Genomic DNA, 20,627 nt, shown 5'->3' with positions numbered 1-20,627 from the left:
ATTTTGGTGTTTATTTAGTGGGAGGATTTGTTTGAATGGTAAAAGCTGTTTGAATTTAAGCAAAAACATTTTAAGAAATTTTGTAGTAATTGTGTTTGAATCATGTTTTTGATGGTGGAAATGGATTCAACACCATCAAAAACCTGTGGAGCACTCAAGATTTTGAAGTTTGACAACTGTAATCTGGATTTACAAAAATCCTTACCAGATTTTATCAAAATATTACCAAAATTTCCATAATACTCCAACCAACGTGGGTTTAATATTGAATAAAAGGTATTCATGATCAATCATCAAGGGAATACATAATTTACTTTACTTTTACCTTTGCTAATAGCTATTTTCTATAGTTATCATGGAGCATAACAGTGTTTCATGTGTGTAAAAGAAAATTTGTGTTCCTTGTTTAGCCCTCATACACTTTCTCTCTGACACATAGTAGTGTCACCATCATAACACTTACTGATGAAACTACCATTTACAAAATAGTGATGAAAAAATTCTGATATCGTTAAACAAAATAGTAACAATGTTAAACATAACAATGTCAATATCATAGCACTCACTAATGTGTTTAACAGTAACAATGTTAAACATAACAATGTCAATATCATAACAGTCACTAATGAAAACGATCATTTACAAAATTAATTATTTTTTTTAAACAATTTATAAAGTACTTGAAAATATGAAAATGACGTACAACCTTCTTAGGTTTTTGCACAACTTTAATCCCCTCAGCTCAATCTCGTTTTCACACCAGCATCCTTGGCATATCTACATGAACTATTGAACTCACATCCTCGTCCCATGCTGGTTTTAAGTTGTTCACACCATGTAACCTAGTCAAAGTCAGTTTAGGGATTTCATTTATTATATCTGCAGCAGACATGGTATTACTCATTCAATTTTGTTTTGACTATCTACTAGTTTATTTTTTACCAAAAATTTATGCCACTGAATCATAATTTAACATTAGGAATCCAATTTTTATTATTTATTATTATTATTCCAATTTTTATTATTTATTATTATTATTATTTAAATTTATTTATTTGTAATGTGATTAGTTGAGGTCATAATATTATGGAATGTTTAGTAACTTCAATTTTTATTAGTTACTAATTTTTTGTTTTTAATTTTATTTCCCTTTTATTTAATTTTCAGATTTTTTTTCATTTTTCTATTTTCTTGATTTTTATTTTTTTCTCTAATTTTTCAATTTAAGATTACTTACTATTATATTAAAAACATATTTTGCTACATAGTAGCTAGTACCTGCCGCATAGCTTAAATAAAATTTAATTAAACTAAAAAATAATGAACACAAATATTTCATATATTTGTGATAAAATATTTGTGTTCATTATTTTTTAGTTTAATTAAATTTTATTTTTGTGATAAAATATTTGTGTTCATTATTTTTTAGTTTAATTAAATTTTATTTAAATTAAGTGACAAGTACTAACTATTATATAACCCTTGTTTGAATAAACATTTCATAAAATTAATTAAATATCAAGTAAAATATAAAAACTAAAACGGCCCTAACAAGTTTCTTAACTCAATATTGAAAATTTTTCCAGCCAAGACCTTAGTTAGGTTAGAACTGGGCTAATTCCAGTATAACTAAAAAGATTCTGGATAACAAATGGAAAATGCAAGACATCAGGATGCATTCTCTTTCATTACAGATTTAGTATATTTAAGTGGGTCATTTAGGTTGGCAATGACCGAGACCCCGCTGGTGTGGTCCCCCCTAAATCTATCGTTTTTATGACACTGATTTCCACAGGGCCTTGTACCTCGAGTTATTCTAGCCTGCCGTCCTGCTCAATAAACTTTCGGATCTTTGATCTTCAACCTATCAACGCAATTGCGTTCTCCTGCATGTTGAAGCCCACGACCTACATGCAACCCGCTTATTGTATACTTCACTTCTCTTGGTTTTTTTTTCAAGATATTATTGTATATTTCACTTTTCTTTTTTTGAAGTTGATGTTCAAAGAATAATACTTAAATAGAATTGATGTCCAATGAACCGGTGATTTAATATTTAGGAATGTCTTAATAATTTATTTGATCGCTTGTAACCTATGGTATATTTTGATTCTTAAGTAAATTAGTTTATTATATTTTTATTTTTATTTTTATATTTTATATCTTATACATTAGAGGAGGAGGAGGGAGGGATTGAGGATTCGATTTTTTTCTATTTTATTTCATGAGAAGGGAGATAAGATAAGATAATTATATTTATGTCTAACTATTGACCACAAAGTAGGTCAAAGGGACTGTTGAGTACAATGATGTCCTTAGAATGCAGAAGAACCAAAGAGTCTCATATAAAAAATACAATGCATGAATATAAAAAATACAGTCTCCTATACAAGATACAATGTATGAACATAAAAAGATACAATACATGAAATGCTCTTGCCCAGAAATGGTTTTGAGGATCAGACCCATCTCTCCTAACATTTGAGGTTGAATGAAGAACATTGAAGAAAACTCAACAAAGTTTGTTGGTCCGATGAAGAGCCAATGGAAAGTGCGAACTGTCTACTAAATCGTTGCCTGGGGGAGTTGGCACATTGTTGAAGTCTATTGACCACAAAGTAGGTCAAAGGGACTGTTGAGTACAATGATGTCCTTAGAATGCAGGGGAACCAAAAAGTCTCCTATAAAAAATACAATGCATGAATATAAAAGATACAGAAGATACAATGCATGAATATAAAAGATACAATGTATGAACATAAAAGATACAATACATGAAATGCTCTTGTCAAGAAATGGTTTTGAGGATCAGACCCATCTCTCCTAACATTTGAGGTTGAATAAAGAACATTGAAGAAAACTCAACAAAGTTTGTTGGTCCAATGAAGAGCCAGTGAAAAGTGCGAACTGTGCCGGGAAGAGTTCGCACATTGTTGAAGTCTAGAGGAGCTACTCAGTGTCCTATAAATAGATCTCAGACAAATTTGCTTTGAGATCTCATGTGGCAAACAAATCCTCACTAATCTAGAGTCTAAATATATACTAATATCAATTAGTGTCTTGGGTTTTAGTAGGGAAAATATATTTAAAGTGACAAAAGGCGGCATGGAGAAGGTTGAATGTTGAATGGGATCTATTATGTTAAAGGAAATTATTTTAAATACTTTCATATTTTTTTTAAATTAGAATTTTAATCACACTTTGTAAAGTCTTGGAAAATGTTATCAACATAACATAAGAAATCTAACGATATCGTTGTGAGAAAGTATATGGGATTATCTCGATAAATTGAGATATTATTCTCCCTAATTTGTGTGATGTGCCTTTTAAAATTAATTATTTCTTATAATAATCATACTATTATTTTGTTATTAATAATTATGAACTTTAACCAGCTACGCTTTAAATAGTCGCATTAGTATATAAATCACAAAACTAAAAATGACGTGTTAGCCAGCTGTGATTTAAACGGCTGTGTTAGTATATAAATCACAAAACCAAAAATGATAATTTAAGCTGAAAAGGCAATATCTGGCGTTGGGATAGTCGGTTTTGGTCGAACCTGCAATGCACCCAACATCCAATCAAATCGCGCCACATAATTAAAGTGGTATGGCCCATCCACAGCATCGGTTAACTTAGTTGGGTTAGTTTTCTGACTACTTTATAACCCGATGTGCCTTATCCATCATCGATCTCACCGAGGACTTTGTTCATTGTTGATTGGTTGATCCTGACGTCCTTTCTGTGGCACTTTATAATGTTGGGTGATTTCTAAATTATATTATTCGCCAACAAGCCATCAATTACAATTACAATTACACTGCTAATTGTTCATTGCAAATTATCATGAGAAGATGAGAGCTCTTGCAACTAATAACCTAATTTATTTATTATAACAGTATCTTTGGGTAATTTTTATGTGATTTTTATAGAAAGATGCTGTTATAATTAATATGCATCACAGAGTTCTAAACTCAATAATTTATTTATTTTATTTAAAAATCATTGATTTATTTATTTTATTTTAAAATTATTGTATTGTGTAATAAATACAGAAATTAAAAAGAAGAGTTGGAAACCCAGGCCGAGTCGAGCCGAAGACACCTGTAGTGAGTGTATGAGCAGGGATATGGAGTCGAACTACAGCAAAATGGAGGGAGACAGCTGGTGGCTATATGATACATGAAGGCCACGTACCCTTTCATGAGTCTACTTCCTATCTAACATCTTGTTTTTTGCCTTTCATGAATATAGGACACCTGTTCCTACATCCACCCCCTGTGTCGTCTTGCTACTGGATGTGTCATATCCCGACATGCACATCCCATGCCTATGTATAGGTAACAGTTATAGAGTTTTCGACTTTTACTGCATTTTTCACTTGTCATTTTTTTCAGAATGTCCCTGCCCCAGAGGGACGTCACAATCTTCCATCTCGCACCTTGTCTCATTTCTCGCTAAGACTTCACTATCCAATGTCCCCTATTATTTTTGGACCTCAGTCTCATTTACTGTCTGATATATCTTTGGGGTCATCTTCATTTTTTGGATTTCGGAGAAGTGGAGTGGAATGTTGTTGTTTTCGCTCGGGTGGCTCGTGTTCTTCTTGAGGAGGCTCGGCTCTGGCGACCATAAAGTTTTCCAATGAGGTAAGGAGTCTATCAGGCTTATATTCATCTCTCTTTTATGTTAATGTTTATGATTGCGGGGAAATCTAGCTCCCTATTCAAACATCTACAATTTTCTATATTTTGGCTTCCTGAATGGACTTTGCATGCATCATTTAGATATGTTAAGGGTGCAGTATTCCTCTTATGAATACGTTTTTAGAGGCTGAGGTTTCGACGTGGGAAGTAGCAAATGTCTTCTATTGATTTTCACAGATTTTTGGAAGGTTTTTTCTCTTTCTTACTGAGGGTTTCCTATAAATTCACTTACATCCCATCCGACATCTACATTATCTCTAGACCATGTGTAGACTTTAGTTTCAGAATTGGACATTGGTGGTGCACTTGTAAGGGATGTATCTATTGTTGTATAAACCTTCCTAATTTCTCTTAAATCTGAAGTATCCCTGATTATCGTTTGATATCCTCAATCTTTCGAGTGTTGTATGTCTGCTCTCTCCTGTCACCTGGTTTTTCCGAGCCGGAAATCCTTCCCGGCTCGCGTTTCTATTTTCCAAGGCCGGTTTCTGCGTTAGACTGGGATTCAAATTTTCTGGGCTTCATCAAAGATTGTACTTTAAAAGATATTGTCATACCTATTGGTCAGTAGCAGCCGCCGTTTTTTTGAATTTTCTCCTTTTTACCTTATCTTTTCCCATGCAGACATCACCTTTCTTTATTGCCTAACGACCTCTGTCTACTTTGGAACTTGATTTCTCCTGGAAAGCGTGTTTTTTATTTTTCGAGGTTTCGCCTATCAGTTTTTACTTTATGTGAGATTATTCCCTCCCTCTCTTGGCCATATCTTCCCTGGGTGTTATGTTCAGTATGTGTCAGCTTCTATTTATGACCCAATCTAGAAAGAATCTGTGTTGGATTTCTCGATCCACTAACTAAGTCGGTGTGTGTGACATCTTTATATTTTTGTTGTTTGGGCATGGACCTTTTCTCAGATGCATTGGCCACGGAGGCTATGGTACATGCCACTATTCTAGCCGAGGCCTGCCACGGTGCTGCTATCCCGTCTAGTGATTGGCAGTCCACGCTGGCCGATGTAGTGGTCCATCCCTCTCTGCCAGCTGAAGACCCTGGCGGTGAGGACCTACCACTTTCGGGGAAAGTGCGGGAAGGTGGCCAAAATGATTATCCACGGAGGGATTTTATAGAAGGTGAACCATCCACTCGACATAAAAATAACCTAAAACCTGTCAAAACCATTCCGCCACCTTCAGCAATCAAACTTGATAGCATCTATCTGGTCAACCACATTGTGAGTCTCTAAGAACGTGCCTTGGTGGGTTGATGGCATTTTCCAGAGATGGATGAAGCCCAAATGCGTAAATGGCTTGGGCTTAAATGGAAATCATTGCTGGGTTATATTCCTCAAATAGCAAAACTCATGAAGGATTGGTACAGTTTTCACTTCATGAGAGCTGAAGATCTGGATATTATTTAGAATCTCCCATGGGTTCATGGAAAGAGTTTTCTTGCGCTTCACAAATGGTACATTGGTTACAATCCTTTGAGGAACACTCCTTCAAACAAACCTAATATGGGTCAAGCTTCCTTTCCTTCCTCTTCAATTGTGGTTGAAGGAAACTCTTACTGAGATTGGAAACACTATAGGAAGATGTGTTTATGTAGATCCTAAATGTCTCGGGGAAAAATACAAGCATGTGGCATGGATCCTCATTGAAAAATCTTACAGGGGTGGGTTTCCTGATCACATTGAGCTATCTTGGGGAGACTTAAACATATATCAGAGACTGGACTTCTGGGGAGTCCCTTTCAGATGTTTGGCATGCCATAGAACAGATTACTTAATCAAAAATTGTCCTCATCGACCTGTCAAATTTCATGGTCGGACGTATCAAGGAAAATCCCAGCCAACATCAAATAGGCATAAGATGAAGTCTCAATTCTCAGGCATGTCTCGGCTATCATCTCCAATATGTTTATCTCCCATCGAATCTAGTGGTCCGATTAATGTGTCTGTTTCCGAAGATAATTTCAACAAGACTCCATCTTCCCTATGCAAGTTAAACTCTCAGGACCTTTCTTCCCCTTCATTAAATCCTTCGAGCCACTGTATTTTGCCTAAATGCTCCAAAAGGTTAGCTTTCCTGCTTGGTCAGAAGACTTATAACCAGATTTGCATGCCCCCTTCGGAACCCCCTGCCGACAAAGAAATTCCTCATCCTAATCCTTTTCCCCATCCATTTAATGATTTTACTACGGCTTCCCACGTTACATTTATCCCATCATCCTCCCCCTCCCCAAAAAAAAAAACTTCTTCCATTTGAGAAAGGGAAGGAGCCTTGCGTATCAGCTACTCCTCTAAACTCCCCTGTGTCCTCACCTATTAATTCTGTGGGTAGCGACCTTGATTACCTTCTGAATAAAAAAATTGCTTGAACTATGTCCCCTAACTATTCATAAACCTGGGAAGCCTTCTCCTTCGCACATAAGTCCAAACTCCGCAAAAAACATTACTGTGAGGAGAAAAAATAATAGGGGTAGCAGACATTTCAAGGGCAGGATGGACTCTGCTCGCAAAGGAATCCATGACCTCTCTCTTGTTGATGTTCCTATCATTGATCTATTTGAGAACGGGCCTCCTAGAGCAAGTTTTCCTGAGCATAACCCATCATGACTCTCATTCTTTCTATGAATATCAGAGGTCTCGGGGCAGACCATAAATTTTTGGCCCTGAAGAATCTATTTTATTCGGCCCAGCCTAAAATTATCTTAATTTAGGAAACCATGCATAGTGCTATGTTTCTATTTCCTACTTCAAAAAGATGTTCCCTACCTGGTATATTGTTGCTTCTAAGCCTATTGGTCTATCTGGGGGACTGGCGGTATTATGGGACCCCGACTGGATAAGGGCCAAGGCATATAAATGTTTTGCTGGCATCCTTATCTCTGCTTTTATTCGGGGTCAGGACTATCCTATTAATATTTTGAACATTTATGCCCCGTACAAGAATAGACTCCCATTCTAGGAAAAAATATTTTCATCGGAAATATTTGACATTGAGTCTTTGATGATTGGGGGGGATCTAAATGTTACTCTAAATTCTGAAGAAATATGGGGGAACAGTAGGAAAAAGGACCCACTTGCTGATCATATTAAATATGAGTTGTTGCACCGAAATCTTTTTGATATTAACCCCCCCAGAATGCAACCTACATGGGACAATGGAAGGATAGAAGGGGCATATATTGCTAAAAGACTTGATCGATTTATACTACATGTTAGCATCATTGATCGACTGGGTATGCCGATCTCAAGCATTGGAAATTTCTTTATATCGGATCACAGACCGATATCTCTTAGTTGGAGGGAAAAGGGATTTAGAAAAGGGTACCCATTCAAATTTAACAGATCCTGGTTAGAAGATCCTAAGTTCAATGATCTCATTAAAAGATCTTGGAATGACTTATCTCCTCAGGATAATATGCCCCCTTATATGAATTTTAGGGAAAAACTCTCTTCCATCAGAAAGATTGTTAAAGAATGGCAATACAAGAAAAGACAACTTAACAAATTGGCTCTCCGTGAAATACAATTGGAGCTAGACAGCATTTCTGGAGTTTTGGCTGCTAACTTGCTTCCATTTCATATGAGATGTCGTATAAAAGAACTTGAAAGGAAAAAGCAAAAGATTTTGGATCAGGAAGAAGCATCATGGAGACTGAAAAGCCGGGCTATTTGGCTTAAAGAGGGCGACAGGAATACAAAAAAAATTCACAGGTTTGCAAGCTCCAGACGTGAGAAAAACACTATATGGAAGATAAACAATGTACAGGGAGGCTTTATTCACTCACTACAACACATCTCTAACGAGGCTGTTAAATTTTTTGAGAATCAATATAAGAGATCTGGAGATAGTAGGATACAGGACATTATGTGGGGCATTGACCTTTATCCTCAAATGTTTGATGATGCGCAAAATGAGTGCCTTTTCCAGCCAATATCAGAGAAGGAACTGTTAGGAGTCATGAAATCCTTCAAGAAAGATAAGTGTCCAGGCCCGGATGATTGAATTCTTTATCCATTTCTTTGACCTTATTAAACATGATCTGTTGAGGATGGTTGAAGGTTCTCGAATTTCAGGTAGCATACATCAGCTCATTTCTTCCACTCTAATAGCACTCATTCCCAAAAAACCAGAAGCAGCCTCATTCAAGGGATTCAGGCCTATTTCTCTCTGCAATATTTCATTCAAAATCATTTCTAAAATCATTGCTGAAAGAATTAAGGACACTCTTTCTAGATTTTTAACTAAGGATCAACATGGTTTTCTAAAAGGAAGGAATATATTGGATGTTGTTGCGAATACACAGGAAAGTTTGTTCTCCATGCATACTAAAAAAAGTGAAGCAGTCATACTGAAGATTGATCTTCGAAAGGCATATGATTGCCTAGACTGGGGTTTCATGAGATGTCTACTTGCAAAAATTGGTTTGAATTCTAATATGATAAACTCGATCATGGCCTGTGTGGAGCAAGTTAATTATGTCATCATTATAAATGGGCTACCTTCCACTTATTTCTTAGCTACCAGAGGTCTGCGCCAGGGTTGTTTCCTATCCCCTTTATTATTCATCTTGGCTATGAACTCCTTAAGTCTCCATATTAACAAGGTGGTTGGGGAAGACAGGTGTCGTCCATTAAAGATTTGCAGAAATAATTTTATATCCCATAATTTATTTGTAGATGACATCCTTATTTTCGGCATGCTATGCAAACTTACCTAGGTATGTCTTCATGACATCTTGGAAAGGTTTCAAAAAGCTACAGGTTTGCAAATAAATGAATCCAAATCATCTCTCTATCATCATGATGTTAATTTGGAACTTATCGAATGTCTATCTTCTCTTTTCGGGATTGAGGCGCGGTCCATCAAAGATGGAATGAAATACTTAGGATTTCAATTAAAAGCTAAAGGATATTCTAAATCTGTTAAAATTGGCAACCAGGGAAAAACTTCATGTGGGTCATCTTATTCATGGCTGATAATATTTTTATTAGATTCCTCTCGTCGAGAGGTGTAGGATTGATATAAAGATCATCCAATTCCGATAAGTATTCATGGAGATATGAATTTATTTTGATTATGGAATTATTATCAAGCCGACCTACAACTCATGTAGGCTTAGAAGCCCAACAGTCGCATCTATTCACCCACCAACGTTGTGTATAAATATAAGAGGACTTTTCCTCATTTAGACTCACTCATCTCATCACATCTCTCTCTCTCTACTGCGCAGATATGAGTCTCTTCTCTACTGCGCTGAAATAGGTCTCTCTCTCTCACACATGTGAAGCCGGAAGCTGTTGAATTTGACGCTGCAACTGCAGAAGTAAAGATTGACTTGCGTGGCCTAAAAGATCTCCTCTTTGGATCTGTGTTGTAGGTTCATCTGAACCTCCTCTGAAAGCTACAACTTTTGGTGGTGGAATGAAGTCAATCCGATGAACGGTTTGCAAGATATCGACTGCCCTAGTTTGAAGTCGGAAACTGCTGAAACTGAAGCTGAAACTGCAGAATTAAAGATTGACTTGCATGGACTAGAAGATCTCCTCATCTGAACTGCGCTATAGGTTCATCTGAACCTCCTTTGAAAGCCGCAACTTTTGGTGGTGGAATGAAGTCAATCCGACGAACGGTTTGCAAGATATCGACTGCCCTAGTTTGCAGTCGGAAACTGCTGAAACTGAAGCTACAACTGCAGAAGTAAAGATTGACTTGCGTGGCCTAGAAGATCTCCTCATCTGAACTACGCTGTAGGTTCATCTGAACCTCCTTTGGAAGCCGAAACTTTTGGTGGTGGAATTAAGTCAATCCGACGGTCGGTTTGTGAGATATCGTCTGCCCTAGTTTGATAATGAAGCTGCTAATGCTGATGCTGCTGATCTAGGGTTTGCTACTGCTGATATGAATCAGATTTATTGTACTATTTCTCTCTGCTGTATTATTGAAGATAAAAGAAGATTTGATCAAAGGGTTTCCCCACACATTGTGGGGTTTGTCCCTGGCTAGCCGCCACATCTTGTGTCTCTTCTCTTGGCTTGTTTTCTGTCGATCGTTTAATGTTCTATCTGCACTTTACTTTATGTACATGTGATTGCTAATCGGTGGAATATAATAAGAAAAAGAAGTAAACTGTTATAAGCATAGAACATACCATAACTTAACATGGTATCAGAGCTGAGGTGAAGACAAAGCTCGAGCAAGAGCAAGAGCAATCATTGAAGAGAAGATTGGAAAGGCTATCCTAAAAGAACTATGGGGTCCTCAACACTCTCCTGCCGAAGACAAGCTCCATGAGAAAGCTGACTATCACGGATGGAAGATGTCTATCGATCTAACCCTTGATGATCAAGGAGTGTTGGACCATGTAAGAGGCAATATTGTTGAGCCTTCATCAAATGCATCTGCTGCTGCCTGGAACAAATGGAAAAATGGAGAAGTCAAAACAAAGAAGATCATCCGGGACTCTATCAACAAGCGCTTGGTGGCCTACATCTCTGATCTAGACACCTCCAAGGAAATCTACGACAGACTGGTGAGTTTATTTAAAGTTAATGATGCAAATCAAGTTTTGTTTCTTAGAAATAAGTTGAGGGAAATCAAGAAGAGTAAGGATGAAAGTATGCAAGCATACTTCTTAAGAATCACCGAGATCAAGAACGATCTCCTATCTATTGGGGAAACCATTACTGACAGAGAAATGGCACTCACAACTCTCGGAGGATTACCATCTGAATGGTATATGTTCAGGACTACTCTTCTGAACAATAATGTAATTCCTAGTTTCGAGGAATTAATGGCTAGATGAATTCAAGAAGAAACAAGGGAAGAAGTGCAAGAAATGCCCATGCCTAAAGGTCCTCCTGCTGCCTTTTCTTTTCATGCAAAGAGAAGAAAGGACTCACATCGGGACGATGATCAAAATCCCTCTGATGGCAAATCAAAGGAATGGCAAATTCAACAACAAAGGTAAGAGGAGAGCTGGGGATCGAGGAAGAGGACAACCATTCAAGAAGGCTAGAAAGTCCAGGATGTATTAAATGCACCTAACCTCAAAAGGAACCTAGTGTCCATCTCGGCAATGGAAGACAAAGGCTACAAGGTAACCTTAAGCAATGGCAAGGTATGTATATGGAAATGCCTTTACTCTTGGGTTTAGTGTTGATTCATCATATCAGGTCGATGGAAGTCCGCTAGGTGCCATGTCTTGTGACACAACTCTTCAGTCTGAACTTTGGCATCAGAGGTTTGCCCACCTTCATTACAAAGCTCTACTTGGTGTAAAACAAATGGTGACAGGGATGCCCGAATTCCAAGTAGAGAAAGAAGGTGTATGTCTGGGATGTGTCGTAAAAAAGCTCAAAAGGGGACCGTTCCCCTCAAGCCAAAGCAAGACCTCCGATGTATTACAGTTGGTTCGCTCAGGCATATCTGAGGCTGGCATTAAGAGGGAGACTACTACACCACATACTCTTGAGCAGAATGGTGTGGCAAGAAGGAAGAACCACACGATGATGGAAGTTGTCCAGGCCATGCTACATGATCAAAGACTTCCAAAGTTTCTATGGGCTGAAACTACAATCACCGTCGTATATGTACAAAATTGATGCCCTCATCAAGCATTGGGTTCCTAAACTCCTGAAGAAATGTTCACCATCGGTCAAAGGGAAGTCGTGATTAGTCATGATGTCACCTTTGACAAAGATATGGCTCTCAGCAAGGTGGACAATCTTCCGACTTTGAGGAGCTCTCAAGAAGCCGACACCAGGGAACTGAAAGAAAAGGATGATGAATCAATGCCTGAAGTAGAAGAACCCTTGGATCCGATTGATCCTCCTCCATATGAGCCTTCCTCTTCTAGGAAGAGGCCTTCATGGCTTAAGGGGTTACTTGATGATGCTGAAGGACATGCTGCACCCCGAGGAACCTTTCGTGAAAGTAAGAAACCTATAGGTATCAAGGATACCTGACCATCATGAGCACGATCATACAAAATGAGCCTTCGTCATTCTCAGATGCCGTCAAGCATCAAGTATGGAAGGATGCTATGACCGAAGAATATGAGTCTATCATAAAGAATGATGTTTGGGAAGTAGTTCCCAAACCCCAGGACAAGACTGTTGTTACTTCCAAATGGCTTTACAAGATAAAGCATGCAGTAGATGGAAGCACGGAAAAGTATAAGGCTCGTTTTGTTGCTCGAGGTTTCTCCCAAAAGGAAGGTATAGACTATGATGAGATATTTGCACCTGTTGCCAGATATACGACCATCCGCTCGATCATAGCCCTTGCCGCTTCACAAGGATGGAACCTACATCAGATGGATGTCAAGACTGCGTTCTTGCATGGCTCGATCAAAGAAGAGGTCTACGTGGAGCAACCCGAAGGATTTGAGATTTATGATCGAAAATCTCATGTATGTAGGTTGAAGAAGGCTCTCTATGGGCTGAAGTAAGCACCCCAAGCATGGTATGAGAGGATCGATAGCTACTTGATGAAGCTGGGATTCACTAGGAGTGAAGCTGATCTTAACCTTTACTTTAAGGTTGAAGATGACAAGCCTCTCATACTGGTGTTGTATGTGGATGACCTATTTCTAACAGGTGCAAACCCTCTCATTCACAAATGTTAGAGGGAGATGGCTTTTGAATTTGAAATGAAGGACCAAGGACTTGAAGTGTGGCAGAAGCCAAGGGAAATTTTCCTATCTCAAGGAAAATATGTGGTAAAGATATTGGAAAGATTCGGTATGATGGACTGCAAGCCTGTGACTACCTCGAGGATCTTAACTTTTAGAAGTTATATGGTAGTGATGTCGGACCAGACTTGGGAAATGCCTCTGAGTTTCAAAAACTCATTCGCATTAATGTTCTTGGTGAACCTCCGTCCAAAACAATGTAAACTTTGAAACGGGAACTGACACTGTTACCCGTTTCGTAGAGATAGCAAAAAAATGACCCGATTTTCAAAAGTGGTGATGCAGAATACACATGTTTTTTTTAGAACATGGTTTTTGGAACTTTAATTTTTTTCATGTGCATTAAGTTTTAGAATGGTAGTGAATGGTAGTAATTTTCATGCTGATTTAAAAAAGTGGTTATTCTGCATCGCACCCTTTTTTTAAAAGACCTATTTTTTGACTTTAAATTTTTTTATTGTATGGAATGTAAATAATTATTTTTTAAAATTAATAATTTTGGAAGTGGTCTTCTTCTTCATATTATCTTGTTTTTAATTTTTTTTGTAGTGAGGTTTTTATTGTTTTGCATATTTAAAGAAGAATGTCGATATTTTGCATTTTCGATATTCTACATATTTATACATTGTTAATTAAATTTTCAATCCAAATGAAATAATTGTCTGTAAAAAACAAATATAAAAAATATATATAAAAAAAAAAAAAAATAAAAAATAAAAAATTGTTAAAAAAAATTATCTCATAAAACCTAAAAGAATTTGGAAAAAAAAAAAATATATATAAATATATATATATATATATAATTAAGTAAGTAAAAATAGAGAAATTAAGAAAAAACATTAGCAAAACTAGGGAAAAAAAATAAAAAAAATTAAAAACAAACTAGTTTAAAAAAATAATAGAAAATTAACGAAAAAATGAAAAAACTAGTGAAATTAATATTTAAAAAAACAAAAATAAAATCAAATTATAAAAAAAAACCCCAAAAAATATTAAAATGGCAGAAAATATATGTCTTTTCAAATGAAAAAATAAAAAAAAACAATTATAAAAAAAATACCTATTTTTGATTTTTTTTTCTTAATTCAAATTATATTAAAAAAAAAAAAAAAAAAAAACCCCAAAAAAATGCATATTTTTTATTTTTTTCTATAAGTTAATAATAATTATTTTTTTTAAAACTAACATTTTTATTTAAAAAAAATAAAAATAAAAATTAATTTTTTTTTTAAACAAACCTCTTTTTTTTAATTAAAAAAATCATTATTTTTTTTTAAACAAACTTTTTTTTTTTTTAATTAAAAAAATTATAATTTTTTTTAAACATTATAATTTTTAAATAAACATTATAATTATAATTTTTATTAAACAAATTTTTTTTAAATTAAAAAAATTATAATTTTTTTTAATTTTCATATTTAAAAAAATTATTAAAAAAAAAAATTAAAATAAACATTATAATTATAATTTTTATTAAACAATTTTTTTTTTAATTAAAAAAATTATTGTTTTTTTTAATTTTCATATATAAAAAAATTATTAAAAAAATAAAATTAAAAAAAAAAATTAATACGAAATTATTTGTTTTTTTTATTAAAAAAAAAAATTAAAATTTAAAAAAAAAAAAAATTATTTTTTTGGGCCGCCGCCCCCCGGCCGCCCATGGTGGCGCGGCCGTGGGCGGGAATAGACCCCCCGCCCCCCGGCCGCCCGTGGTGGCGCGGCCGTGGGCAGAGGTGCCTGCAGGCAGGCCCTCCGCCCACGGCCGCGCCACCACGGGAGGCCGGGGGGCGGCGGCCCAAAAAAATAATTTTTTTTAATAAAAAACAAATAATTGCGTATTAATTTTTTTTTTAATTTTAAATTTTTTTTTTATTAATTTTTTATATATGAAAATTAAAAAAAACTATAATTTTTTTAATTAAAAAAAGAGTTTGTTTTTAAAAAATTATAATTATAATGTTTATTTAAAAATTATAATGTTTAAAAAAATTTATAATTTTTTTAATTAAATATGGAAATTAAAAATTTGTTTTTTTTTTATTTTTTGTTAACTATTTCTATTTTTAAAAAAAAAAAAAAAAAATGTTTAAAAAAAATTATAATTTTTTTAATTAAAAAAAAAAAGTTTGTTTAAAAAAAAAAAATTTTAATTTTAATTTTTTTGTAAATAAAAAGGTTAGGTTTAAAAAAAATTCCATTAAAAAAAAAATAATTAAATTTTAATTTTTTTTGTAATAATTTTTTTTTAATTTGAAATTAAAAAATTAAATTTTTTTTGAAAAAAAATTAAAATCTTTTTTATTATTTGTATTTTAAAAAAAAAAATGTTTAAAAATAAAATTGTTTAAAATAAAATTTGAATTTAATTTTTTTTTTTTCCTTTTTTAAAATAAAAATAGTAGGTTTAATAAAAAATAATTAGATTTTTTTTTTTAATAAAAAATATGCATTTTTTGGTGTTTTTTTTTATAATTTGATTTTTTTTTATTTTTTTTTTAATATTAATTTTACTAGTTTTTTAATTTCTTTTCGTTAATTTTCTAATTTTTTTTAAAACTAGTTTATTTTTAATTTCTTTTTCTTTTTTTCCCAGTTTTTGCTAATGTTTTTTTTTAATTTCTCTGTTTTTACTTACTATATATATATATATATATATATATATATATATATATATATATTTATTTATTTATTTTCCAAATTCTTTTTCGATTTGTGAGATAATTTTTTTTTTTTACGTTTTTTATTTTTGTTAATTTTCTATTTTTTTAAATCTAGTTTTTTTTAATTTTTTTTTGTTTTTTCTTAATTTTTTTTTCTATTTTTACCTACTTAATTCTTAGTTTTTTTTAAATGTTTTTTTTTTCTTTTCCATATATTTTTTTTTCTTTTACCAATTTTTTGATGGTTTTTTATTTTTTTATTTTTTATTTTCACTATTTATTTGTTTATAATTTATAATTTTTTTAGTTTTTTAATTTTTACCATTAATTTTTTTTTTTTTTTTTACATTTTTATGATCGATATTTTTTTTTTTCATATTTGATTTTTTTTAAGTTTTATATTTTTATTTTGTGTTTTGTTTTTATTATATATCTTAATTTATGTTTTGTTATATTTTTAAACTTTTTTTTTTTGTTTTGTGTTTTTTCATTGTTTTAATTTTATTTTATGTTTTCATTATTTTTTTAAAATTTAATGTTTTTCGGGGTCATGAAAAAATATTTTACGCCATTATTTCGAAATGTTGAAATTTTACATTCGAAAAAAAAAAAGTGTTCTTCCAGAATCAACACTATTCGTTTTGATGGTGTTTTTTGGATAATTTTTGTGCAAAAAATTGGTTTTCACCACCATTTTTAAAACATGTTGAAAATTTACCCAAGAAAAAAATAGGTGTTATTCCAACAACAACACTTTTCGTTTTTAGCACTGTTTTTGATGTTTTTTTGGGGTTTTTTGGCCAGAGTTCCCGTTTTGAGTTTATAGTTCCCGTTTCAAAGTTTACATTGTTCCAAACATATGTTTTGCAGTTAGCATTGTGAGCTCATATTTGGTTGAGCCTCACTAGATTGATGCCAGGGATCTTCTGAGATGTCTTCAGGACACAATCTCTCATGGATTAAGATACACTGCCGGAGATGTGAGACTACTTGGATATACTAATGTTGATTGGGCAGGCAGTGTGGTGGACCGTAAGAGCACTTCTGGGTACTGTTTCACCTTGGGATCTTCTTCGACATCCTGGATGAGCAGGAAGCAGAAGTCGATAGCTTTGAGCACCGCCGAAGCAAGGATATATTGTTGCTAGCATAACCTCGTGTGAGGCAGTCTGGTTGCGAAAGCTCTTCAGTGAGCTGTTTGGATTTACATTGGATACCACTGTGATTCTCTGTAACAACCAGAGGTGGGATTCGATTATTGAGGAATCCCGTATTCGTCAATTGCTCTAGCAGATAGACATCATCTGGGATATGGTAAGTTGATGAGCAAGGAAGCTCCATCACATTAAGATGATGTACAGGTTGATACACCTTGTCAAAGCCCCGAGGAAAGATCTAATCTGTGATTTTCCAAAACGACTTGGAGTCGGCAAGAAACCTTTGTACAAGGGTCCTGCATGTTGCATACATTGAGCTCTGGGAGCTCTAAGGGCTTGCGGTTCCTACTGGAGCAACATATGACCACAGGGTGACTCACCCTCCCCTGGTGGTGCACACTAGAAGAAGATGATTCGCTCTCTTGTGGGACAAGATGATTCGCTCTCTTGTGGAATAGGATGATTCGCTCTCCTGTGTAGCAGGATGATTAGTTCTCCTGTGAGGCCTAGATTGATGTGTTCTCCATGGCAGCCTGGATTGATGTGTTCTCCACGGCGATTGTAGCAGGATTGATGTGTTCTCCTGTGAGGCCTTGATTGATGTGTTCTCCATGGCGATTGTAGTAGGATTGATGTGTTCTCCTGTGAGGCCTGGATTGATGTGTTCTCCATGGCAATTGTAGCAAGATTGATGTGTTCTCCTGTGAGCCTGGATTGATGTGTTCTCCATGGCAATTGTAGCAGGATTGATGTGTTCTCCTGTGAGGACAGGATTGATTAGTTCTCCTGTCGAGGCATCCTACCCATGCAGTCTGGGACTCATGGGAAGTACCTCTCATCTGATCAATGAGCAGGGAAATGAAGTTAGGGACCATAGTAGTACCAATGGACGCATCGTTGTAACTACCGTACTCCCTACGCTAGGATGACCTCCATTGATCTGGGATCAATGACTGGTCTGGGACCAGTGGTAGGAGTTGTACCATACTATGACGCTGACTTCGGGTCGGTTGAGACTGGTTTGGGATCAGTGGTACATACTCTGAGACTGACTTTGAGTCAGTGCAGGATGATATTGGTCTGGGACCATTGGAGTTGTACTCACTATGACGCTGACTTTGGGTTGGTTGAGACTGGTCTGGGACCAGTGGTACATACTCTGAGACTGACTTTGAGTCAGTGTGATACATCCTCGATCATTTCTTCTTCTTCATAATTCGGACAAAAGCAGAGCAGAACAAAACAATGCAAGAGCAGAGCAGAACAGAGCAAAACAGTACAGATCAATCTAGGCAGAATAAGACAAAGCAGAACAGGCAGAATAGAGCAGAGCAAGGCAAGGGTCAGGTTGTACAGGGCAGTGCATTTGATGGATGATTAGTAACAACCGATAGACAGATTGCAGATGAAGTTCTCCATGGTTGAGAGGGAGTGTTAAAATTGGCAACCAGGGCAAAAATTCATGTGGGTCATCTTATTCATGGCTGATAATATTTTTATTAGATTCCTCTCGTCGAGAGGTGTAGGATTGATATAAAGATCATCCAATTCCGATAAGTATTCATGGAGATATGAATTTATTTTGATTATGGAATTATTATCAAGCTGACCTACAACTCATGTAGGCTCAGAAGCCCAACAGTCGCATCTATTCACCCACCAACGTTGTGTATAAATATAAGAGGACTTTTCCTCATTTAGACTCACTCATCTCATCACATCTCTCTCTCTCTGCTGCACAGATATGAGTCTCTTCTCTACTGCGCTGAAATGGGTCTCTCTCTCTCACACATGTGAAGCCGGAAGCTGTTGAATTTGAAGCTGCAACTGCAGAAGTAAAGATTGACTTGTGTGGCCTAGAAGATCTCCTCTTTGGATCTGCGCTGTAGGTTCATCTGAACCTCCTCTGAAAGCTGCAACTTTTGGTGGTGGAATGAAGTCAATTCGATGAACGGTTTGCAAGATATCGACTGCCCTAGTTTGAAGCCGGAAACTGCTGAAACTGAAGCTGAAACTGCAGAAGTAAAGATTGACTTGCATGGACTAGAAGATCTCCTCATCTGAACTGCGCTATAGGTTCATCTGAACCTCCTTTGAAAGCCGCAACTTTTGGTGGTGGAATGAAGTCAATCCGACGAACGGTTTGCAAGATATCGACTGCCCTAGTTTGCAGCCGGAAACTGCTGAAACTGAAGCTGCAACTGCAGAAGTAAAGATTGACTTGCGTGGCCTAGAAGATCTCCTCATCTGAACTACGCTGTAGGTTCATCTGAACCTCCTCTGGAAGCCGAAACTTTTGGTGGTGGAATGAAGTCAATCCGACGGTTGGTTTGTGAGATATCGTCTGCCCTAGTTTGATAATGAAGCTGCTAATGCTGATGCTGTTGATCTAGGGTTTGCTACTGCTTATATGAATCAGATTTATTGTACTATTTCTCTCTGCTGTATTATTGAAGATAAAAGAAGATTTGATCAAAGGGTTTCCCCACACATTGTGGGGTTTGTCCCTGGCTAGCCGCCACATCTTGTGTCTCTTCTCTTGGTTTGTTTTTTGTCGATCGTTTAATGTTCTATCTGCACTTTACTTTATGTACATGTGATTGCTAATCGGTGGAATATAATAAGAAAAAGAAGTAAACTGTTATAAGCATAGAACATACCATAACTTAACATGGGCATACCAATGCAAGACGTGAGTTGAAGGGAAATATAAAGATGTGGGATGTATTTCCTAACAATATGGGTTTCTACAACAACATTGAGTTGGCATTAGCCAACTTGGATCTCAATGAACCAACGCTACAACTAGTGGCTTGTAATGATGGTGATTGTCTTGAGGGGTCATCCTCCACACCACTAGATGCAAGTATTGGATAGGATCTAGAGGGGGAGGAGGATGGAGTAAAGAGCAATAGCAATGTTGGTGATCTTAATGATTTTGACATCGAGGAGGATGACAAATGAATTTTGATATTTTTCCATTTGTAGTTCTAGTATCTACCTTATTTTGTATTTTCCATTGGAATTACCATTTAGAGTATCAATAGAATCTATGCCACATTTTGATTTGATGACGTCAAATAATTCAATGAGAAAACTGCAATTTATGCTTTTCAATTCTAATCTCTATGTTATGTGTAATGAATATTCTAATTTCTTGTGTGTTTAATGTGGTAATTAGTTGTATCAATATTTTATGGATGCTCTAAAATTTTTGAATCTTTATGTCTATATTCTGTTTTTGTTTTCTAACATTTCAATACAGATATATATAACAGGTTCCTTAGGTTACATTTCAAGGGTCAAAGTGTCCCAGGTTGGACACACATATCCACAAGTCATGTGTATCTTGTATCCCAATCTCATGTGACTTAATTGATGCCCTGTTAACTTGGTAA

At 35.3% G+C, this 20,627-nt stretch overlaps 1 protein-coding gene across 1 annotated transcript; it reads left to right on the top strand.

The window, feature by feature from the left end:
* Positions 1–8,131: 8,131 nt before the first annotated feature.
* LOC149183407 (uncharacterized) lies at positions 8,132–8,719 on the top strand. The gene has a single exon (XM_089414938.1). It carries the CDS (start codon positions 8,132–8,134, stop codon positions 8,717–8,719), a length of 588 nt encoding a protein of 195 aa, XP_089271064.1.
* Positions 8,720–20,627: the final 11,908 nt, after the last annotated feature.

This window comes from Pinus tabuliformis, chromosome 3_2 (genome assembly GCF_031772625.1).
Source record: "Pinus tabuliformis cultivar Carrire ecotype Pingquan chromosome 3_2, CPIR1, whole genome shotgun sequence".
Classification (NCBI taxonomy): Eukaryota; Viridiplantae; Streptophyta; class Pinopsida; order Pinales; family Pinaceae; genus Pinus; species Pinus tabuliformis.
The sequence above is the reverse complement of the archived record's forward strand: the minus strand, read 5'-3'. Positions and strand labels throughout refer to the sequence as shown.

What these genes read in the sequence shown, in the direction of transcription:
- LOC149183407 (XM_089414938.1), top strand. Translation starts at nt 8,132, where the DNA reads ATGCCCCCTTATATGAATTTTAGGGAAAAACTCTCTTCCATCAGAAAG.